We start from the raw sequence: 25731 nt of genomic DNA, 5'->3' as shown, positions 1-25731 counted from the left end.
TCGCGGCAGGTTCCAGTAGTGGAGACAATGCACAAAAAACTATGGACGGTGAAATCCGGTTGGTCATCGATGATTCAGAAGGGGGAATGGCCGGAGGGCATAGTGGACTATCTGTGACAGGTTTAAGCAGGGACACATGAAAAATGGGTGCATCTTCATGGATGAATGCAGTCACAATTTGACAACAGAGGGATTAATGATTTTGACCTTGGAGCCAATTTGGTTCTGGGCAGAAGAGCATCTCTCATCTCTCCAAACCCGTCAGCAGGTTGGCCTGCATCGAGGGCATAGCCACATCATCCTCCTGGGGAATCCTCAACGGAGGTGGATAACCCAGAGAAGCCTTGAATGGGGACACACCTGTGGCCGAACTGATAAGGGAGTTGTGTATATATTCGACCTAGGGCAGCTGAGTGTTCCATGAGGCAGGATGGCCGGCAGAGATACAACGGAGGGCTGTCTCGAGGTCCTGTTTAGCCCGCTCCATCAGACCATTAGTCTGTGGGTGGTATCCAGAAGAGAGACTTGCCTTAGCCCCTAGCACCTGACGAAAAGACTTCCGCACTTGAGATAAGAACCCGGTCTGATCTGATGTCCGAGGGGATTCCATGCAACCAGAAAATATGGAGGGTGAGGAGATCTGCAGTTTCTGTGGCTGAGGGCAGCTTAGGGAGAAGGACAAAATGGACAGCTTTAGAAAACCAGTGGTTAATATTGTGATGTTACCTTGTGAAGGTGGCAGACCAATAACAAAGTCCACAGCTATGTGAGACCAGGGTCTGCTGGGGACAGGTTAGGGGGTGAGAGAGTGTTTGGTTGGCTGTTACCTGGGTCAGGGTGTGAGCCTTAGGCCTCCCTTACCAGGGTTTCCACCTCCCATGTTGCTGCTCCAACCACACAGGAGGGGGGAAGGACGCTCTCAGGCTCAATGTTTGACTTCTCCGGGATGTTAAGCGTGTGTAGTCACGACTGTTTGCTGTCCTAGCTCCTAAATGGTGGAATGAGCTCCCACTCTACATCCGGACATCTGAAAGTTTACACATCTTTCGCCGAAAACTAAAAACACACCTCTTCCGACTGTACCTTGAATAAAAAAAAAACTAACCACTTTTGAAACTAACACTTTGGTAGCACTAAAATGGCACTTACTTATAGCACTTTGTAGTTTTGCTTTATTTCGAAGAAATTTTACTGTCTTGATTCTTGTTGTTCTTGGTTTGTACCCTCAGGGTTGAATGCACTTATTGTAAGTCGCTTTGGATAAAAGCGTCAGCTAAATTAAATGTAATGTAATGTAATGTAGTTGAAGTGGCCTAGAATGGGGCCCAGCGAGTGCCTGGCAAAAGTTCTAAAGAAATACTTTAAGAATTTGAGGGCTCCTTTCATTTAGGTGCCTCGTACATAATTTATGTGCACCACAAGGTTTTTCACGGCGCCTTTTGCCCCGCAATAACACACTATACATTTTCTTGATAGTTCCATATTATTGGTAATTTCTTACCTAGGGCTGGGTATCACCACTGATTTCCTTAATTGATTTGATTCCGATTTTATAAGGTTTCTATTCGATTTCAGATTGGATTCAATAACGATTCAGTTCAGGATATTTCATTGTATATACCAATTTTGCCTGGATATAAAGTAAGGCTTCAAACTGAACAAGGAAACCTCTGCATTATTAAATATTAAGGTTGGCCTGTCACAATAACACATTTTGTTGGACTATACTTTATTTAGTTATAATAAATAACGATAAATTACATTATCTTCATCATTGTAAAACCATTTTAAACCACTGACAATCATAATGTTATAGCATCATTTGAATTAGAATTAAAAATATTAAAATATAAGGTTAGCTAGCCTCTAGGATTTTGTGTGTGTACATGGTGAACCAAAATGTTTGCACTCTGGAGCCCAGCTTCATGTGTTCAGTCATAAGTTTACATTAGTCATTGGCAGTGTTTTGTGTTTGAACAGCCCACCCACAGGACATTTGATTACGTACTAGTTGCCCAGAAGGAGGACGATGACACCCATCAAAAAGCTCAGAGACAAAGGGCCTTCATCGAGCAGCTTGAGAAGAAAAGCATCACCGTAACTGTGAGTTCTTTAAAAATACTGTGACTTGACATGCCATTTAATATTATAAATGACTAAGAATCGAAGATAACCATTTCATGTGTTGTGTGTCTATCTGTTAGAGGATTGTTCATGATGACAAAGTGTTTTTTGGCTTGCGTGCTCCAAGTGAGATATTTGAAGACTACCAGTATCTCCTAAAGGTCTCTGACTCTTGCAACTGGTGTGGAGATTTGAGCAGGGCTGTCACCCAGGCTACCAGGTAACAATTGTATATGTAAGATATAGATAATGGCTCAATAAGCATTTCATTAGGAACCCCACAGTAACACTAGGTAGTTCATGTCTATTCTGGATTCCAACAGATTTTGGATACATTCTTTTGAGATTTAACATTACATAATTTCTGTAGATTTGACAACTGCACATTTAAGGTGAACTCACTATCATGAAACCAGTTTTAGTTGTCAGTTCCTTTGTGAAATGGATCATTATCAAGCTGAAAGAAACCATTGGAATATGGTCAATTGTGGCCCAGGAGTGCTCATGTCTTGTGTCAACACTTTCCATTCAGAGGCAGGAAATATGATTCTAGCCGAAACTTTTTTTTTTTAAATCAGAGTTTTGTTCCTCAGGCAGCTTTGTTTGCATTGTAACACGTGAAAATTGACACTTTTTTTTTTTTTTTTACATAAAAGTAGAATGTATATAATATAGTGAGCATACAGTGCAGGTGAGAAAATGAGAAGTCTGACAGTTGAGGCTGTGCATTTTGGCAATGAAAAAGGCTTTGTCAATAGTATTCAGCACCATAGAAGCCCATCACAATTTTTTTTCTGAAAAAACCAAAACCATGAGGTTGAAAGGGGAGCAAAGATGTACAGACAAATGTTGGAAAAAAGAATGTACATGGATGGTGTTTACATACAGTGGGTTGCTGATGAACTCTTCTTCTTTTGGCGGCTGTGGCTTAGCAGGTAGAGTGGGTGAGCGGTGATTTGAGCCCCGCCCCCTCTATTTTACATTACATTACATGTTATTTAGCTGACGCTTTTGTCCAAAGCGACTTACATTTTTAGTACACTCAACATTTAGGGGTTCAGTATCTTGCCAAGGACACTTCGGCATGTAGATGGGGAAGAGTGGGGATTGAACCGGCAAACTTCTTGTTGGAGAATGCCCACTCTGCCCCCTAGGCCACACCGCCCCTATTTCATGTGCCAAATGGTCCTTGTGCAAGACACTGAACCCCAAATTTGCGTCTGATGGTTGTGTCGTATGAATGTGTGTAGGAATGGCTGAAGTGCTCAGCAAGACTAGAAAAGCACAACATAAAAACAGATCATTTAACTTTTTAATGTTTCTACAGAATCAGAATTGTCGATTTCATTCTTCATCAGACCTTTATCAACACAGGGGGTGAGTGTGATATAATCTGTGGCTATGTTAACCACTGGCAGATATAACAATATTTCATACATGCAGACTTTTAGGTAACCATGAATATTTTTAATAATGAAGAGATTTGACACACAATGTGATATAGAACATATTGGCATGCTGTGTTTTCTTCTCTCAGAGAACTTGAAGGAGCTGCTGATGAAAGATGTTTTTGAAACTATATTCTGCCTTCACGAGGTGAGTTAACCTTTAAGAATATTGCTAATGTCCCAATGTGACTCCTTTATTGAGTCAAACCTGTTGCTCAATGCTCGACTACCAAGTATCTGAACATGAGACCAGATAAAGAACGAAACTCATCTTGGTGAAATGTTGTGCCAAAGATGCTCAGTGTACACTACAAAGAAAAGCATGTCTGAGCATAAAATATTACATGTTGATTAAATAATTAATTGAAAAGATTACTAATATTTAATATTATCTGACATAACAGCTAGCACCTGCTAAATCTGACACAGGCTATTTCATCCAAATATTGATTTTCAATATTCACGTTTATGTATTATAATATTTACACACTGAAAAAAAATTATGATCAGAGTTTGGCATAGTGATGTGAAACTTTTTTGTTCATCATTTTATCCTGTAGGCTGTACTTTGATTTTCTTTTCCATTATTCTCAGAGAAAGAAGCAGCAACAACTGAAGAGAGAGTGGGCTCGATGGTCGGGTCTGTTTAAAGGACAACCAGTTAACGACGTCAAGTCAGTGAATCCATGGCAATATTATATTTCCTGTTTTGGCATGTTGGGGCATGCAGTTGTCTTGACTTTGATGGGAGACCCACATTGTCAGAGAGCAAACACTTCTTGTTTAAATATGTATCAATCAAATTTTATTTGGAAAGTGAATATTTTTTAATTTCTTGTAAGTGATCTCCAGTGTGCTCTGTGCACCTGATGGCACAGACACGTTCACTGCAGTGATTTGATAATACACGCACAGTGTTAGAAGATATATTTTTTTAAACGGTTAATGACTCGGCTCTGTAACTCCACTGTTTACAGGAATCTGAACGTAATTGGCTGTAAGTTATTTTAAGGGCTGTCAATAGATTAAAAACAATTAACTAATTAATCTCACATTTTGAAATTCATTAATCTAGATTAATCGCGATTAAAAGTTTGTTTTTCTTCTAAAGACTTAATCTTATAAATTAACGAGTAATCACTTCAGACAGCCTGTATTTTACACAATATTGTGTTTTCAAAGAGGCTCAGGCCTATAACACCTACCTATAAAGTGCCAGCCAGGTCGTTAAATATCATGTGTGATAAATTGTGTAAAAAGAATTTTAAAAAACCCAGCTGAAAATATTCCCAATGTCCTTGGAAACAATAACACTGCTTCTTTCTTCAGTGAAACATCCAGATTAGTAAAAGGTAAAAAAAAAAAGGTGTATTTGAGACACCATTACGAATACGTATCCTCCACATAGGCTTGAGTGAAGAATACGTAATTTACCCTCCACACCCGACATTGAACGGAGCAAACTGCGGAGAAGTTCTTGAAGATGGATGACATTAAATTAATAATTGAAGTGGAGAAGTAAAGTGAGTTGTATGATCCTCAGCACATATGAGACGAATTACAAACGTTGGGACGCTGTTGCAGTTGTTGTTAGCAACAAGTAAGTATATGCTTGAAAAAAATGATTAAATGCCTTTTTTACTTCAGGCTGATAACAGCAAAAGTATGTGATATTATTGGCGCTCCGGGCGCAGCACAGAGTAGGACTACACAGACGAACATGCGCACAAACACACACACACACACACACACACACACAGTTCGAGGAAGATAAAAAAAGTGCACATGAGAGGACGGAAAGAGTGTAGCTGCCTGCATGGTTCAAGTAGCTTCTCCAACGTCTGCAGTTTAGCCAGCTCCGGTGCAATCAACATCGAGATGTTGGTCTTTTGCTGGGCCAGGGTGGCAGCAAGCGGACTCTTGTTTCGCTGGATCCGTTTGATCATCTCCAAGGCAGAATTCCACCGGGTGGCAACATCTTGAACTAGCTTCCTGCTGTCCTTGTTTGTTTGTGCTTTCATTCAGACGGGACTTATCATTTGACGGGCTGTGTTTGAAGTGCGTCGAGGAATTCCTCCGCACAGTTCTCCGCTGTATATCGCGCCTCTGTTTTACTTCCAATGCAAAAGATCTAAATTTCCATACATTGTCAATAAAATGAGCTGTGACACCCAGGTAATTGTCATTGCTGACTGACGTCCAGTGGTCACCGATGACGCTGGCAGCTTGCTCGAGGAGCTGAATTTTCTTCTGCACACCGGAAGTAAACAAAGTTGCGTTAACTGCGTTAAAATATTTTTTCGCATTAATCTCGGGCACATTAATCTCATAGATTAACGCGTTAACTTTGACAGCCCTAGTTATTTTATATACTTTTCAATTAAAAGGTTTGTGTGGAACAGATGTTTCACAAGAGCACAACTAAAGATGTTGGTTTTAATGTAAATGATGAAGTGGATCAGTAATCTGGCTTCAGTTCACCACCTCACGTCTGCATCTTCACTTTCCCATCTCCAAAATGTTCGTATGCATGGGTCAGAGTTTGCATGGAAATTACTTTTCAGTTAGTTTTTTTGAATCCCAAATTTTGTGTGAGAAGTGGCATACGTACAATTCAGGCCCAGTTTTGTGCATATGCAACGGTTATAAGTGAGACCCCTGATCAGAACATGAAGTAACTTAGTGTTTGTTCGATTCGCTCCAGATTTTATGAGGCTGCATTTTTAAACATCATGAAAAACAACTTTCTGTCAACATTTTGTGCTAATTACAACATGAAATGTGACGCACAGTCAGGACTTAGTATTTAAGTGCCAAAGCGACACACATATATATATATATATAGCCAAAAGTTTACTACGCTTATACTGCAAGCTATCAGTAGAAGAAGGACATGGAAGATGTGCTATTAACTCGGGACAACTCGCCCGTTTATTTAACTTTCACCACGCAGCACAGAACCACTTCCGTTAGAAACCCTTCATAACAAAAGTCCCAACAGACACACTGCTTATAACAGGAAACACACAAACCTTCCACATTGCAGCAACTAAATAAAATAGCTTACACATACATGATCTGACCATCGATAAATAACTAAACACATGACTGTAAGTTTGTCATGTAAATCATTTGAATAATAAATGACACAAATGAATGTGAACTTGTTCATTTTAGGGTGAACTGGCACAAAATGCATACCTGTGTGCAGAGCTTTTCTCTGTGTTGACGATGATGAAAAGAACACTACTCTTAAACGTACAGATGTTGTCTGCCTCCCGAACTGAGAGTGGAAGATGATTCCCTAGGAGAGGAGCTTGATAGCTGAAAGTTCTGGCTCCTACTATACTTTTAGAGACTTAGGGGACGACAAGTAAGCCTGAGTACTGTGAGCGCCGTGCTCTGGTGGGGTGATATGGTACTAACTGCTCTTTAAGGTATAATGGTGACATATTATTAAGGGCCTTGTAGGTGAGGAGGAGAATAGCCCAGCTATATCATCAAATAATGCGTCTCTAAGGTGTTTATGGCCAAGTATTAGAACCTCTGTTAATTTAGTAAAATTTGGCCGAGTACAGAACCCTGTAGAATACCATGGTTAATTTGGTGCACAGATGACTCATCATTAATTTGCACAAATTGGAATCAATCTGAAAAATAGGATTGAAACAAGTTTAGGGCAGTTCCGTTAATGCCAAATTACACCTTATCTCTGTAATCAAATTTGATAGTCGATATGTCGAATGCTGCACTAAGATCTAACAGGACGAGTACAGACACTCTCATGATTATTCTCCCTTTTGTTTCATACAGGGTAAATAGAAGACACAAGTTTAGTGTAAACTAATAAGTCCCTTTCAGTCTTGAGGTGCAAAGGTCACCTGCCGAGTTGTGCATTTAAATCGTCCTTGTTTTGGGGGGGAGAACCCTACGCCCTGCAAATTATGTATGTTTCCAAGTTTGTTACCATAATAACTAGTCTACCAATGTTGCACTATTCCATTCCTATGAAAAGTGACAGAATTATTTTTATGCAGGATGAAAAATAATGTTTTTTTGCTGCCTTTTGTGAGTCATTTCTGGATCACATGGCCGTCTCTGTTCTGGAAATCTTTGTTCATCTTTAGTCTGATAGAAAAAGTGTGAGAGGTTGCTGTCCTCAGCTCTTCAGAATAAGGGCAAAAGAGGGGGAAACTTCAACTTAATCAGTGAGTTATGTACCAGAGTCTCTGGTCTGTTGATGTATTTTTTTTGTTTTCCCCTCCAGATGTTACTTTGGAGAGAAGGTGGCTCTGTACTACCTGTGGCTAGGCTGGTACACCAAGCTGCTGGTTCCAGCTGCTGCTCTGGGTGTTGTGGTGTTCCTATATGGACTTGCCTTTTTCAACACCAACCCTCTCATGTAAGTTGGTTACATAGATGTAAGAATATGTGGTTAATGGTCCTGAACTGTAGACAACTGTATTTGTAAAGGTCCTTTTGATGGCGTTTAAAAATGTGTTTATCTAGCGCTAGTATCAAAGAATACCTGCCCTATTTGAAGAGCAATCCTCTAATCTTGATCTGTGTGTGTCTTCAGTAAGGAAGTGTGTAACTCCAGCATCATCATGTGTCCTCGCTGTGACAACAGGTGTACTGTGTGGCAACTGTCAGACACCTGCGCCTATGCTAAGGTGAACTGATCTCTTTTCTGACATTCTAGTCTGGTCATCTGTTCTCTTCAATCAGCTGCTGTAAATTCACTGTAGAATGAGGCAACAGCAGCTGGCCTAAGAGAACACCTTTATAGTCTATATCAGGGGCTGCCAACCCATCAACATTTGGGACGTTTAAAGTAGATCACAAAGCATTAGGAACCAAATACTACATACATATGTACATATCAAGTGTGTGTGGGTAAATGATAAGTGGTCTGTTTTTATATAGCGCTTTTCTGGTCTCGAGTCCACTCAAAGCGCTTTACAGTACAGTTTGCCATTCACACACACATTCATACAGTGCATCTATAGGCAGCACTTATTTTTCTATGCAGGGCAATTCGGGGTTCAGCGTCTTTCCCAAGGACACTTCGGCCTTCAAAGGGGGAAGACTGGGATCAAACCGCCGACCTTCTGGTTGGAGCTTGACCGCTCCACCCCCAAGGAAATTCCTAAGCTAGATTTCATTTCATTTAAAAAAAAAAAATACTTTGGTTAACAAAAAACTGTACTGATTCAACAGAAACCGGCAGGGCATGGTAAGCCTGTCCTGCCCTAACCCTCCCAAAAATGTTCTAGACATAACTAATGCCGCCAAAAATCAATATTGAAAATGAAATCACAAAAGAAAACATATCCAGGAAAATGCTTAATTAACAAATTCAATAATAAAACAAAATTAATAATACAAATCAAAGCAAAATAATGTCAATGTACAAAAACCAAGAAAAAAAATTGAAGACAAATTAATACAGCTAAATATTTAATAACAGTTCGTGTCATTTAAGGGTTGGCCATAGAAATCAAAAGAGCCCAAATAAGGCACATAAACAGATTTAGTAGATGACAATGAAATAAATAGCTAACGTTTTTAGGGATAAACTCATACATACCACCTTGACATCCTCATGGAGAACCAGAGGGTGAGAGCTTCAAAGGCCGTGAGTGGAGACTATTATGCACATGATTAGGGAGGAGAAACGGCAGAGTGCATTACCTGTACAGAGAGGATCGTGTACCATGATGGCTGCCACACCAAACAAAAGCTCTGCCATGCCGCAAGAACGTCACAACAAACAAAAGGCTCTTCCACACCAGGCTGCAGCCACCACGGAATATGAGTGTGTTAGTGTGCTTGCATTTATACCAAATCTTATTTTTCTGTTTCCATTTTACATTCTGTCACTGTGCCTCAATGTTGTGCATTCATCGGCCTTAATATACCCAGGGCTATTGATCATTGAATTCAGTTAATTTCCCTGTGTACCAACTCTGAAATAATAGTTATGGGAGATGTATAATGCTTCTAAAGGAGGTCCTCGAGATTCAAGAGATTTAAGATTTTTATTATCAAATGCACAACAATAACATTAAGCAGTCGCTGGCAATGAAATGCTTGAGTCACAGGCTCTCTTCTAGCAATGCTCAATAATTACAACCAAAAAAATAAAATAGAACTAGTATAAAATAGAATAAAAAAGAATATCAAAAATTGAATATAAAAATCATATGTATATATCTAAAAATATATATATATATACAGCTCAAGAGAAAAATTGAACAACAATAGTTCAACTGTGTGCAGTAGTGCAAATTTTCAAGTATGCCACGGTGCTGGTGCAAATATGCAAATATGAAAGGGTGCTGGTTTGGTGGAGTTATTGCAGTTCAAAGGAGTTTAAAAGTCTTATGGCCTGGGGGATGAAACTGTCTCTGAGCCTGGTGGTGCGGGCCCGGGTGCTGCGGTACCGTTGGCCAGACGCCAGCAGGCAAAATTGTTTATGGCTGGGGTGAAATGGGTCTTTAATAATCCGGTTGCTCTTCCTCCTACACCGCTGGGTGTAGACGTCTTCTGTGGATGGTAGCGCTGTCCTGGTGATGTAATGGGCAGACTTCACCACCCTCTGTAAAGCCTTACGGTTCAGGGCGGTGCAGCTGCCATACCAGGCAGTGATTCAGCCAGTCAGGATGCTGTCTATGGTGCACCTGTAGAAGTTTCATAAAATCCTGGTGTTGTGCAATAGGAGTAGACTTGACGTTGGCTAATTATTAATAATCATGAAATATGATTATTAAAATAATAAAAGATTATTTATTAAAAATAATTAAAAAATGATAAGGCTATCATTACTTATCGTAGAGGGGCACCACCCTGGTTACAGGGACCGACGAGTCAAACTATAAATATCAGTCTCATATGATAAATGTTAAATTAATAATCTCAATAGTTAATATTAATGATTATTTATTAAACAATGAAGGGTTTTCGAGTTCAAGCACAGGCTATCGTAATCCAGCTGTATTCACACACATATGCACAAATAATCACAGACTACAGATACTTTAATTACAAAAGCATTTATTAAAGAAAGGGGAAATATAGTTAATGTTATTCAATGATTCATCATTTTAAGGAGGAGAGAGAGAAGGCGTGGCAATAATAGACTCTCAAAATGGTGGTCTAACTCATGTTATCCCAAAATGGAGACTATGTAAATGACCATGTGGCCTGAGCGCACAATGGCGGTCGCCACATGAATTACACAAAGGAAATTTCAGACAAAGAGAATTCTTGATCTCTGACCCCCTGCGCACTGGTAGTAGAAAAGATAGATAGATAGATAGATAGATAGAGTACTTTATTCATCCCCGAAGGGAAATTAAGTTGTCATAGCAGCCGGTATATTTGAATGCAATACAATACAATACAATAAAATTAAAAATATTGAGGTAGAAAGAATAAAAAACAGAAGCACAAGATAAAATACAATAAAATAGGTAGATAAGGTGCAGTGTCAAGATGATGGTAATACTGATGATATGATGGTAATGGTATTGTTAGAATACAATAAAATAGATAGATAAGGTGCATTGGCAAGATGATGGTAAAAGTACTGATGATATGATGGTAATGGTATTGTTAGACAGTATATAAGAATAGTACAGTATATATAGTATATAATATAACATAATATATATTTATATATGATAGGAATTTTACCAATATAAAAGCAGTATATGGTAATAATGGCAGCAACAGTATATATAATAGTAATGGTGGTATAATAATAGTAATTATAACATGTACACATGTATAAATATGTGTATATAGACTTACGTAAACAAGAATATACAGAGTATGATATGATATATAGTAGAAGTATGAATATGAATATAAGTATTTGACTATACAATAGGTAATATAATATACTAAGAGTCTAAGAATATGTAGACAGAGTGTGCAAAAGACAATATTATTGTATAAAATGATATATAATATCAATATGGTATATATGAACACATATCACATATGATGTGAAGTAAGTGTACATTAAGTACATGGTAAAATGAGCTCAAAGACACCTTCAATTGTTGATGAAACAGAATCCTCTCAACAGCAGATATTTCAGGGTGTTCAATAAGGGTTATGCTATGAGTGATATAATGCCGTATTTGCAAAAAGCGAAAGAAATCTTGTTTGGGCAATTTGTATTTGTTAGTAAGCTGTTCAAATGACATAAGCTTATCATCTGAAAATAGGTCACTGAGGGATTTAATATTCTTATTGAACCATTGTCGAAAACCAGGGTCCGAAGAACCTGGGGAAAAGCAGGATTATTAATTACTGGGGTGAAAATGGATGTTATATTTTTAGAGTGTTGATTGTTACAGGGTTTGCACAGAAAGCTTTGATTTCTTTAAATGTATTAAAAAATAATAGATCACTTAGTCTGCACTGAAATAATGCCGTCTCAATATCCATCCAGATTGAAGTTTTACCCTTAACCCAGTCGTTTACAAATCTTAAATGGGCACAAAGTTGGTAAATTTTAATATTAGGCAAGTCCAGGCCACCCATCGAACTTGGTAGATGTAATACTGCCATCTTAAGTCTGGGTCTACGCTTGTTTCAAATAAAAGAGCTGAGCCACCCATTTATATCCTTCAACACCCTTTTAGAAAACAAAACAGGAATCATTTGGATAGGATACAATAACCTAGGCAACACATTCATTTTGACCAGGGCAATGCGTCCTAGCCAGGAAACAGGAAGTGACATCCATCGCTCTAGGTCCTGCTTAATTTTACAAAATAAGGATGCAAAGTTGGCTTTATATAATTGATCAAAGGATGGTGTGATGAAGATTCCTAAGTACACAAACCCATTGGGAGACCATTTGAAAGGAAATTAAGGTACAGTAGTTGGTATTGTTGAAAGGGTACCAAGGGGCATAGCCTCTGATTTAGCCAGGTTGATCTTATAACCAGAAAAACAACTGAATCTGTCAATCACATCAATAAGACCTGGTACAGATGTTTCAGGGTCGGTCAGAAGAATTAGAACATCATCAGCGTATAAGGTTATTTTGTGACACAGCTGTCCAATCTCTAAACTGCGTATTATGGGTGTCACCCTTATGGCCTCAGCAAGTGGCTCTATGGCCAAAGCGAATAAGAGGGGCGATAGAGGGCAGCCCTGCATCACCCCTCTGTGAGTATTGAAGTATTCAGACCTGAGTCCATTAGTCAAGACTGCTGCCTGTGGTCTAGTATAAATAATCTTGACCCATTTTATAAAGTTCTCCCCCAAACCAAATTTACCCAGTGTATACAGTAAGAAAGACCATTTAATTCGGTCGAATGCTTTCTCTGCATCGAGAGAAAGCACCAGACCATTAATAGACTCCTGTTTAAAAGCCATGATAGCATTCAACAAACGTCTAACATTGGTAGCTGAATTCCGACCCCTTACAAAACCTGTCTGATCTTCCTTTACCAGTATAGGTAAAAGATTTTAGAGAGCAGCTTCCTATCCACATTTAGGAGGGCTATGGGCCTGTAGGATCCGCAAGAGTCAGAACACTTCCCCTTCTTTAAAATTAAGGATATATTGGCCTCCTTCAGTGTCTGTGGAAATTCTCCTGTAGTGAAGGAGTGATTGAACATATCAAGAAGGGGATCTACAAGAATATTTTGGAACTGTTTATAAAATTCACAACAGAAGCCGTCAGGTTTCCATTTTGTAATTTATTAATAGCTTTAAGCACTTCAGTTATAGTTATGGAACTATTAAGGGCAGTCTTATGCTCTTCTGACAAATTTGGCAACTCCAATTGAGCAAAGAAATTGTCCATTAGTTGCTCTCCCTCTGGAGCTTGTTCGGAAGAGTATAGGTTTTTGTAAAAATTCTTAAAACAGTTATTTATCAGTTTATTTTCGTATACCTTATGGCCATCTTCATCAGATACAGCTGCAATAGTTTGGGACTCTGCACGCTTCTTAACATAATAGGCCAGACATTTGCCTGCTTTATCTCCGTGTTCATAAAACCTCTGTCTAGTATAGGGGTCTTCAACGTTTTTCAGGCCAAGGACCGCCAAACAGGTGGAGAGATGAAGCAGGCACCCCCCTACTATATATATTGTATAAAAGTGTGTTTTATATTAAACTGGACCTAGTGCCATGTATAAACATAACTACCCTGATATTGTGCAGTCAATACTAAGCTATTCAAATATTACACGGGTTCATTTATTCATGTTTTTAATTTAAACATGTGCAAGGTACAGGGTGGCCATGCCACTGCCATTTATAAACATACAGTGGGGTTAGGGTTACGGAAGGTATTCAGACCCCTTTAAATTTTTCACTCTGTTTCGTTGCAGCCATTTGCTAAAATCAAAAAAAGTTCATTTTATTTCTCGTCAATGTACGCTCCATGTACATTGTGTGCACCCCATCTTGACAGAAAAAAACAGAAATGTAGAAATTTTTGCAAATGTATTAAAAAGAAAAACTGAAATATCACATGGTCATAAGTATTCAGACCCTTTGCTCAGTATTGAGTAGAAACACCCTTTTGAGCTAGTACAGCCATGACTCTTCTTGGGAATGATGCAACAAGTTTTTCACACCTGCTTTTGGGGATCCTCTGCCATTCTTCCTTGCAGATCCTCTCCAGTTCTATCAGGTTGGATGGTGAACGTTGGTGGACAGCCATTTTCAGGTCTCTCCAGAGATGCTCAATTGGGTTGAGGTCAGGGCTCTGGCTGGGCCAGTCAAGAATGGTCACAGAGTTGTTCCGAAGCCACTCCTTTGTTATTTTAGCTGTCTGCTTAGGGTCATTGCCTTGTTGGAAGGTGAACCTTCGGCCCAGTCTGAGGTCCAGAACACTCTGGAAGAGGTTTTCTTCCAGGATATCTCTGTACTTGGCCGCATTCATCTTTCCTTCAATTGCAACCAGTCGTCCTGTCCCTGCAGCTGAAAAACACCCCCATAGCATGATGCTGCCACCACCATGTTCCACTGTTGGGATTGTATTGGGCAGATGATGAGCAGTGCCTGGTTTTCTCCACACATACCACTTAGAATTAACGCCAACAAGTTCAATCTTGGTCTCATCAGACCAGAGAATCTTATTTCTCATAGTCTGGGAGTCCTTCATGTGTTTTTTGGCAAACTCTATGCAGGCTTTCATATGTCTTGCACTGAGGAGAGGCTTCCGTCGGGCCACTCTGCCATAAAGCCCCGACTGGTGGAGGGCTGCAGTGATAGTTGACTTTGAAGAACTTTCTCCCATCTCCCTACTGCATCTCTGGAGCTCAGATCTTTGGGTTTCTTCTTTACCTCTCTCACCAAGGCTCTTCTCCCACGATTGCTCAGTTTGGCTCGACTGGACACGTCTAGGAAGAGTTCTGGTCGTCCCAAACTTCTTCCATTTAAGGATCATGGAGGCCACTGTGCTCTTAGGAACCTTGAGTGCTGCAGAAATTATTTTGTATCCTTGGCCAGATCTGTGCCTTGCCACAATTCTGTCTCTGAGCTCCTTGGGCAGTTCCTTCGACCTCATGATTCTCATTTGCTCTGACATGCACTGTGAGCTGTAAGGTCTTATATAGACAGGTGTGTGCCTTTCCTAATCAAGTCCAATCAGTTTAATTAAACACAGCTGGACTCCAATGAAGGAGTAGAACCATCTCAAGGAGGATCAGAAGAAATGGACAGCATGTGAGTTAAATATGAGTGTCACAGCAAAGGGTCTGAAAATTCTACATTTCTGTTTTTTTTCTGTCAAGATGGGGTACTGACTGTACATTAATGAGAAATAAAATGAACTTTTTTGAGTTTTGCAAATTGCTGAAATTAAACAGAGTGAAATATTTAAAGGGGTCTGAATACTTTCCGTACCCACTGTACATCTTGCATACAACACTGAGCTATGTTTTTATTTTAAACCTACATGTAGAAGAGACAGTGAATCCTCAAGCTATCTGTGGATGGCAAACATACTCCCACATTAGTGAGATGTCGGACCCTGATGGATAGCACACAACTTATCTAATCTTGAATGGATGGAGGTTGTCAGGCAGAGGGTCAAATCAGCCTCACAATATGTTGGATGCATGTTAATGTGTATTGAAAGACATTTAAATTCGTGAAAAAAAAAATAAAAAATTATAAAAAATTGTCTTATCAACCAAAGATTTCGTGACCCCCCCTGCAATACCTCCGCGGACCCCCTGTTAAAGACCTCTGGTCTAGTATATTTCATTTTCTTCTCTGCATCCCTGGTAAGAAGGCAATTTAAAGCTGTTCTGATTGCCGTGATTTCTTGCCACAATGGTGATGATGGAGAGGCAATATATGCTTTTTCTTTATCGGTCAATTCACTCTCTAAAGATTTTTGTTTCTCCTGTCTTTGGCGCTTTTTTAGTACAAAATTATTAAACCTCTGGCATAAGCTTTGCATGTGTCCCATAAGACGGAGGCATTGCTGGCCGATGAAGTGTTGATTTCCAGAAATGCTTTAAGTTCAGTAGAGAAGTTGGAAGTAAATTCCTCATCTTAAAGAATAATGGTATTAAGTCTCCAGTGACGAGACTGATGTAACGCTGTTTTGAGATTAAAGTCCATAGTTACTCTTGCGTGGTCGGAAATAATTATACTGGTTATGTCGCATGATAAAACTGAATACAAGTCAGTTCTTGGCAGAAAAAAAGAATCAATCCTGGATTGACACTTATGTGGGGCCGAGAAAAATGTATATTGTTTATCAGAGGGGTGGGTGCACCTTCAAGCATCAATAAGCCCAAACTCCTCACATAGAGCATGGAGCGTGTTGGCCTGAGGAGAGGGGGGCGTGTTACTATGTGGAAATTTGTCAATAAGCGGATTTAATATTAAATTAAAATCACTGCCAACAATAACAGTGGAATTAGAAAGGAATGGAGCTAAGTCCAAAAACATTTTGGTGAGGAAGGTGACTGGGTGGGCAGGTGTAAAGTACACGTTCATCATTACAATATTTTGACCTTGCAAAATTCCTTTGATTATCACATAGCGACCATTAACATCCCTAACACAGTCAGATACTATAAAAGGTAGGTTTTTCCTAATCAACACTGCTACTCCCCTACTTCTTCTTGTAAAGGATGAGAAAAATACTTGTCCGAATGGCCCTTGTTGCAACTTTAAATGCTCTGTGTCATCAAGATGCGTCTCTTGTAACATAGCAACATCTATATCATCCTTCTATAGACATGTAATTATTTTTCTCCGCTTAATAGGACTGTGGACACCCCGTACATTCCAGGTACATACTCGCAGCTTATTCATTATTGGTATTATTCAAGAGCTGTACAACAAAACATTCAAAAATAGAAATTTGGCAAAGACCCTACTAAACATGTAGGGAAAAACCTGCCTGTGGCTGAGAGCCGACCGGTGCGTCATGCGCTTGACACGCGCCTACTCATAGACATAAACACACTACTGTCCGCCAAGAACACGGTGAAGTAGAACATTTCACCTGGTTGATTATAAGCAGTAGGAAAGGAAAGGGGCATAGTCACACACGCCTGAATTTGGCAGATACTCACATATGACACAGTCCAGACGCAATGTTAAAGAAAAGGGATAGTCCGGTGGTTACAGAGATTTAGGGCAGCGATTCCACGAAAGTCGCAGCTGCCTCCGGCTTGCCAAATCTCTTCACCACACCGTTGACAGACAGCCTCAGCGTGGCGGGGTATAGAAGGGCATACTCCACGTTCTTCCTCCTCAGACAGCCTTTCACCTCATCAAATGCCTTGCGTTTCCTGGCCACCGCCGCCGAGTAATCATTGAAGAAGGAATCTCTGATCCGGTCCGCTGGCTGGTTCGGCTCCAGGTTACATCAGCAACTGCAGTTCTCCAAATCATCTATGTGATCTGCCATGTCGGTTATTTGTTTCTCGAGTTTTGTCACTTTAGCCTGCAACACGTCCGTTGTGTCTTTCACGCCGGAGATCCATGTCTCGGCATCACCGACCCGCGTTGCCAATGCCTGGATCTGAGATGTTTGTTCGCGTATAGCAGCGAGCACAGTGTCTGCTCACTCACTCACAGAACAGCTCTCAGTCACTCAGGTTCACGGGTCTTTTCCGTTAACGTTTAGGGTTTCTTCAGCTTGAAGTTTGTTTTTATTTCAGTTTGTACTTACTTATTAACCAGTAGAGTTCGGTTAAACGTGGGTTCGTTCAGATGTGGTGCTGGTAGAAAGCGACTCGCGTTGCGTCTCTGCCTGTCGGAGATTTTTTTTTTCTTTTTTTCACTGCATCGCTCTTGTTCACATGAATGTGATTATACCGTGTTTGTTTTAATTATCCTCATCCGAAGCAGGAGAGACCCGCGTCTCCTGTCAATCTTGTCCCCGGGAAACAGTCTCCCCGCCCCCCTCTCTGTCTCTCTCTTACTCACTCACACACACACACACACCTGGTGTGGAAATACATTTAAAAAAAATAAAAATAAAAAAATCATAAAAAAATTTCAAAGTTAAAAAAGAAAGTTATTTTGAGTATGAAAACACTTGTTATTACATATCACTTCATAATTGCAACAGCATGTGTTGTATTCATTGTTGCAAAACTTGTTCTGTAAATAGTTTGTTTGCTATTGTGATCAAAATCACAAATCACACCCACTTCCGGGTTAGGCCCCGCCCACTCCGAGTACGGATACGGATACAGATAATTCTTATGGTTAACAGATACAGATACAGATAATGCTGTACTCGCTCATCCCTAGTTAACAGCGCTCCCGGGATCCTCGGCAGCGGCTTCCACCTCGTTAGCATCTTCGGGTTCAACTGCAGCAGGCTCCATAGCGTCGCTAGCATGCTCCTCCTGTAATGGAATATTTTCATACAGGACACAGCAATACAATTATCATTCTGGAGTTTAATTCTTACCCAGCTGCGGCTGGGGGCAATTGCTATCACCACTGACAGATTCAAGCAAGAGCAATGAACAATGAAACCACATTACAGTTATACAAGTTTGACCCCTCCTTTCACATGAGAATAGAGTTTATCCAATCAGCTCTCTGCATGTCCTGACCAGGAAGACCAACCATTTGGTCTTCATCATAAAGTAGATCTCCTTTGAAGTTTTACAACATGATGGCAAGTTGATTCTACTCAGACTCAAGAGAAGCCTTGAGTCTGAAAACCTGTTTCTCTTCAGACCCCTGTCTTCTGGTCAGTTAACACCTATAACCCTCTTGTTGCATGCTTGATTGGCCCCTGCTATTAAACCCTTTGTTCAGCACTGAATAGATGAAGCTACGTCTGAATGTTTCCAGGAGCAATATGCATAGTGTTACCTTGAGTCACTCTTGACCACAGTCTTGAACACAGAAACACATCTTTCAGTAAACTTCTTCTACATAAATGTAATTTGTTTCATTAAACATATCTAAATACAAAAATTCCCGTCACACTCCGAAGCAGTATTTTTCTTGGGTTTGGACCGAGGCATTCTCAGAAAATATTCATCCAGGCTCATTATAGACCTACTCCTACGCTCGCTTATAACGTTTCACCAGGTGAACACGTATTTTAGACGGATATTTCAGTGAACCTCACCGGAGCTCAACAGGCGAGGTGTTCACACTACGACGCCATCTTGCCAACTGTATTTTTATGCATCGTATTTATATGCTGTGTTGATTTATTCACTACATCTGTATTTTGTTGTATACTGCCACTCGAAATCATGGAAAATGAGGTCCTCCCTCAATGATTCTTCAAGCATAAATAAAGGTTAATTTAATAACAAAAGCCGAACTATGGCTGTCATTTAAAACATCTACAGGAATGTTGTTCAGAGTAAGGTGCAGGTGGACATAGATATTAGAGATGAGCCGGATACTCGGCTGAAACAAGTATCCGGTACGGATAAAGCACTTTTGCCGATCACGAGTATAATACGAGTAATTGGAGTCATTATCTGTGCTCGGACTGAATGAAAATCCTCACACAGCGTCACAGCGCTCCTCCCGTCACACACGGCTCTGCTCACTCACTCACTCACAGAACAGCTCTCTGTCTCTCAGTCACTCAGGTTCACTGCGCATCGGGACTGTTCCATAGGCTCAGTCAAGGAAGCAGAAATGATTCGTTCATTTCCCGACTGGGTCTTCGGATACGAGTCTTTGGAAATTTTTTCACGAGACCTGCATTGGCTCAGTAGAGGAGCGCTGGAGATGCGAGGGACGTTTACTGTCTCCCGGAGAAATGAACACTCTGTGTTTTTAGTATAGAAAGACGTGAATTATATTTGTTCACAAGTCATAATGACTGGTTTTGTTATTTTCACTTTACATTTACACTTACTTTACAGTAAAGTAAAGCTCTATGAAATACAGTACAACATGACAGTTTGTATGGTTTGAAATTGTCATTTATTATCACACTGGCATTTAATTATCACGGCAAACAATTACACTGCACTAAACTTTAAGTGTTAATGTAAAGTGAAAATAACAAAACCAGTCTGTATGACTTGTGGACGAATATAATTCACGTCTTTCTATACTAAAAACACAGAGTGTTCATTTCTCCGGGAGACAGTGAACGTCCCTCGCATCTCACTCACACACACACACACACACCAGGTGTGGAAATAAATTTAAAAAAAATAAAAATAAAAAAATCATAAAAAAATTTCAGTTAAAAAAGAAAGTTATGTTGAACCAGCCCACGTCCGGGTTAAATCACACCCACTTCCGGGTTAGGCACCGCCCACTCCGAGTACGGATACGGATACGGATAATTCATATGGTTAACAGATACAGATACAGATAATGCTGTACTCGCTCATCCCTAATAGATATATAATAATGTAACTAGTTGAACTGTGTTTTGTCATGTTCATTTTGGGTCTATGATGTGGAGAATAAGTCTTTCAAATGATCTACAACAACATATAGGTGGGGCTCATTAATAAGTCAGATTTGAAGATTGCTGCAATCCCCCCTTCCACTGCCTGTGCTTGGAGGAATATGTTTTAATATGATACAAACTTTAATATTTGTCTTGGTGCAACCAGGATTCAGTCTCACAGAATAAATCGGATTGATGTTAAATTATCAGGTGTAAAAGATTTTGAGATGTTACAACCAATACCATCTCTTAATGTTATTAGGTGTATCAACAAAAATGTGATATGTATGACTGCATAATTAACATGGTTTATAGTGATTTTTGACACACCAAGGATTGGAGTTAAGACCAGCTAGGGGTGGAACCTAGTGATGGAGAAAGTCATACAAAATTAAATACAAAAAAACAAAATGTAATTCCACCTGAAGGTCTCTAAAAAACCTAAAAAATTTTGTTCACATATATTTAATATCTTGTCATATTGAAACATGTAAGACTGCAGCAATTATTGTGAACAATAATTGAAAATTATGTCCTCTAGCCCACTTACAACCTTCAAAAGATAAATGCATTAAAGATTAACACAATCAACATCAGACATAGATTATTCATGTATCATATGATATCAATGAAGTCATTATGAAATTTCATACATTTTTACATAAAAAACTTGCCATTGACTGATTGGGGTATACACAGCGTGTGCAGGGTATGCATTGCCACTCTGATGCTTTTTATTCATATTATGTTTATATCCACACAGGTCAGTCATCTATTTGACAATGACGGCACTGTGGCTTTTGCTATGTTCATGGCAATCTGGGGTAAGTCTTCTGCTCCAATTTGAGTTATTCTGATATCTAATATGTTGTAATGGCATGTCCAATGTTATGAATGATTATGAATGACACAATACAATGTGTTATTTTGTTACTCTTCAACTGTTTTATATCTGTGTTTTCAGCTACTCTGTTCCTGGAGCTTTGGAAGAGACATAGAGCCAGACACGTTTCTCAGTGGAATGTCTATGACTGGTGTGAAGATGAGGTACTCTATCCCTTTTTTCTCACAGATACTGTATCTTTGTTTAAAGACAAATTTGTATCTGAGAAGATATACTGTTTTGTTATGTTTGTAGTGTTACCTGAGATCTAGGATACCTCAGCCTACAAATATAATGACAGACTTCAATTAAAGAAAAACATTTTGTGAAACTATAACTATTATTTCCATAAAATGCCTCTGTGGGTTTAATAATCTGGGTAACAGGTATCAATTATCAATTATGAAACATTTATATGATGGGTTTTTGCTTTTCGTTTGATAAGGTGAGAGCGTAACCATAAAAACATGCAGGTTTAATAAAACAAACACTACGAAAATGAAAACTGTTGGCCATGTAGTTCTTATCCTGCTGTAGCAACCGTGTTGTGAAATCAGTTTACAACAATACCTACCTTGCTTGATGATACAGCTTGTCTCTGACTTGCAGCCTAGCCTACCACTGGGTCCAGTAGCCTAAATATATATTAACATAGCCTACACTAACATTTTGTACTAATATTAAATACTGTTAATTTAAGCTGTTTTACCAACATGAACATCATAATTCTCTCATACTTATACCTATAAAGAATGTTGTGTTCCTGATTTGCATTTGTAAAGCTCACAGCATTGTTATTTACATGTGAAAGCCTTCCCCAGGCCTAGGAGCAGGGGGGGTCACCTCCCAACATTCTCAGTCTTGTAAAACTGCCAGTAACTGGAACTCTGCGTCAATTCCCGGCTGTTCTCTGTGCTGCCTGCAGATTCCTGTGAACAGCTGTTAACTGAAAATTCTCCCAAAAATTTTCAGCGACACTAACTGACACAAACTCTTCTTTTCATGAAGTGTCCAAGGCAAATGCATCAAGTGTAAAGCAGAAAATAATGTATTATATATATATATAAATATATATATATATATATACAATCACGGAAAAATGTATTTAGATAATTCAATTAAAAAAGTGAAACTCATATATTATATAGATTCATTACACACAGAGTGAAGTATTTCAAGCGTTTATTTCTTTTATTTAGATTATATTGGAGTATCTGGAGTGAATTGGTGGCATCATGTCAGTCTAAAGTGTACTTTACAGTGCTTGGACTGCATCTCAAGTCCTTGGCTATGCGGCGGTAACTTAGCCATGTTCAAAGAGCAACATGTGCTTCAAGACTACTTCTAGAGACTTTGAATTTATACCGATTGGTGGTGTGGCCTCTGTGACAAAACCCTGGTGTTACCAATCACTTAATGAGTAGGATAGGCTCTTGCATCACCAGCAATTTAACCAAGATCACACCTGACAATGATTACACAAGTAATTTAGTAATTTTGGTTTATCGGAAAATAAAGGAAACGGTGACAGCTGTCAAAAGCCCCTTAAAGCTGCCCATGATGATTGATGCGCTGGGCAGAGCTGTTGGCACTCAGAGCGCGGATTTTAACTGCCAGATGGATAACATCATGGAGAAGCTCACGGCTCTGCAAAGGAAATTGGATCGATTCGGAGACCTGTGGGAAAAATTGGAGAAAGAGTAGACGCGCAAATTGGAATGCGGCTACTTGCAAGTCCAAACACTCCCAATCTTATCTGCTTTGGCCCCCCCCCAGCCAGCACAGGCCCGACCAAGGCCGTTGCTGGAACATCAACTCCCCTGAAGAGCGCTGCAGTGTGACTCTCTTACATTCCCTTTCCCCTTACCACAGACACCTGTGGATTGTTGTCCCTGTCTAGGACCTTATCGAGGCTGTCTCCATGGCAACGACAATCTTGCGAACTGAGAATCTGTCCGATGTGGCCTTGGGGAAGGCGACAACCCAGGCCTACTTATACACAAACTTTACATACATACACACGTATATACTACACACAGATATGCATCACCCACAACCCCCATCCCACGCCTTCGCCTGCTTCGTACCCCCAGTGTGACAGGTGGGTCTGGGACTAGTGCCTCGCGGCTGCAGGACCAGATGGCTGCTTGTCTGTGCTGGCTTACCTCCATACCCCAACTGGCTGGGCTTAGAACACCCAGTCACTGGCTTACCTCCATCCCCCCTCCTCACTGGAGGAGGGGGGATGCTTCCAGGAGAGTAGAGGATGGCGATAAGAGCATAATATCAATAACATGCTGTACATTTGTAAATGAATGGTGGTTCTAAATGGATCCAGATTGGTCCTCAGATATGATCAGGAAAAGGATTTTTGCTAACACTTTCACATTTACATTGAGGAAAGAAATAGGCCGGTAAGAGTAGCACTTGTTAGGATCTTTACCTTCTTTCAGTATTGGTGATATACTGTAGATACCTGAGTTAGGGTGGGGGTGGTTCACTACTGTAAAGAGTGGTTTAACATGTCTAAAATCAAGGAAGCAAAGGTCTTATTGATAATAGGTGGATCAGTGAAAATTTGACCAGAGCTGTTTTGTACTTGTGGAATCATCTGTAATGGTAGTTTCCCCCTTAAATAAGCTTTGTGAGTCTTCCTTAGTATACTAGGACTGACACCTTCAGTTATATTAGTTTCAAGATAAATAGCGATTTATTCAGTGATGAGAGCGCAACATTGAGGGTCTGATATGAGGGTTTGATCCAATCTCCACCTCCTGGATTGCCTGGGCTGATTTATATCAAATAAGGTAAAGGCTAAAGGAAGCTTTAACTGAGTTAAACCTGGCCAAATACTTGACTGAGGCTACTGATGAGAGAAGGCTCCTATCAATAAAAAGTAAATATGTGAGTGGGAATTATAGACATGTGAGAGAAGGGAGAACTGCTTGTCACTGGGATGAAAAACTCTCCATGGGTCTACAATGCCTATTATAAGTATTCACCCCCCTTGGATGTTTCACCCTTTTGTTGCCTTTATACATAAAATCATGGTTTATATAATTGAAGTTGCACAGAAAACCTTTTTAATATCAAAGTGAAAAAAGATTTTTACAAAATAATGTCAATTAATTAAAAATATATAAGGTTAAGTAAATGATTGCATAAATATTCAGCCCCTTCAGGTCAGTATTTGGTACCTGCAGCTTTGGCTGCAATCACAGCACCGAGTCTGTGTGGATATGTCTCAATCAGGCTGGCACATCTGGGCACTGCAATTGTTCTCCATTCTTCCTTGCAAAACAGCTCAAGCTCTGTCAGGTTGCTCGGTGGTCGGGCGTGAACAGCTCTTTTCAAGTCCAGCCACAAATTCTGGAATGGATTGAGATCTTTGACTTGGCCACTCCAGAACATTCACCTTGTTGTCTTTGAACCATTTCTGTGTAGCTTTTGCTGTATGCTTGGGGTCGTTGTCTTGCTGGAAAATAAATCTCTTGCAGTCAGATTATCCTCCAGGTTTTGGCGATATTTTTCTGCATTCATGTTCCCCTTTACCTGTACAAGCCTTCCAGGGCCTGCTGCTGAGAAGCATCCGCAGAATATGATTGGTATTTTTAATCATCCAAAGCAGGATTATTATATTCAGACCAGCTGTGATGTCCTCGATCTATATAATTTAACAGAATTATTATTATAATATTGTGAATTACTGGATTGTGAAATACTGGACTCAATTCAGCACAAAGATCAAAGATCTATAGAATTTATATCAGGTGATCAGTTATCATGGGACAAAAACTCCTTCCGATTGCTGAACACTTGTTTCTTCCTCATCCTTCCATTCGTGTGAATCCTTCATGCAGTATTTCGACCGATTACTTCACACATCAGTGGATTGAAACCTACACTCTTATTTTTGTGAGTGATCTCCAGCACGCTCTGTGCGCCTAATGGCACAGTCACGTTCACTGCAGCAATATCACAAACACTCGTCCTTGATGATACACGAACAGTGTAAGAAGATATTACAAACTATTAATGACTCTGCTCTGCTGTTTAATAGTACCTGAATATAATTTTCTGTAAGTTGTTTTATATATTTTTCAATTGAAGGTTCTTATTGAGCAAGCACAAATAACGCTGTTGGTTATAGCGGTTATAAATGAGGCTTTTTCTGAACCATGGCACAAACCTCACTGCAGGGGTCGCTATTCTATTCTCACAGCTCCTCCATTTAGTAAATGTGTCTGCCTGTAATGTAGAAGAAGGCAGAATCCAAATAGTTCAGGCAACAATTTAAGAAATATCTTTTGTTTTCATAAAAGTGTGCTCAAAAACTCTAGTGTCAAGTTAAACAGTTCAATAGTAGCTCTATTA

General features: G+C 39.7%; 1 protein-coding gene across 1 annotated transcript in view; it reads left to right on the top strand.

The window, feature by feature from the left end:
- The window catches only part of LOC132998941 (anoctamin-9-like), a 95185-nt gene that overhangs the window by 24589 nt on the left and 44865 nt on the right, over positions 1-25731 (top strand). The window contains exons 3-11 of the mRNA XM_061068694.1: positions 1981-2103; positions 2205-2344; positions 3452-3501; positions 3662-3720; positions 4167-4246; positions 7840-7974; positions 8152-8245; positions 21238-21298; positions 21439-21521. Of these exons, the coding sequence (XP_060924677.1) occupies positions 1981-2103; positions 2205-2344; positions 3452-3501; positions 3662-3720; positions 4167-4246; positions 7840-7974; positions 8152-8245; positions 21238-21298; positions 21439-21521 (825 nt within the window). The remainder of the gene's footprint in view (positions 1-1980; positions 2104-2204; positions 2345-3451; positions 3502-3661; positions 3721-4166; positions 4247-7839; positions 7975-8151; positions 8246-21237; positions 21299-21438; positions 21522-25731) is intronic.

Source organism: Limanda limanda, chromosome 3 (assembly GCF_963576545.1).
Source record: "Limanda limanda chromosome 3, fLimLim1.1, whole genome shotgun sequence".
Classification (NCBI taxonomy): Eukaryota; Metazoa; Chordata; class Actinopteri; order Pleuronectiformes; family Pleuronectidae; genus Limanda; species Limanda limanda.
Note: the sequence above shows the minus strand (reverse complement) of the source record. Positions and strands in the feature narration are given on the sequence as shown.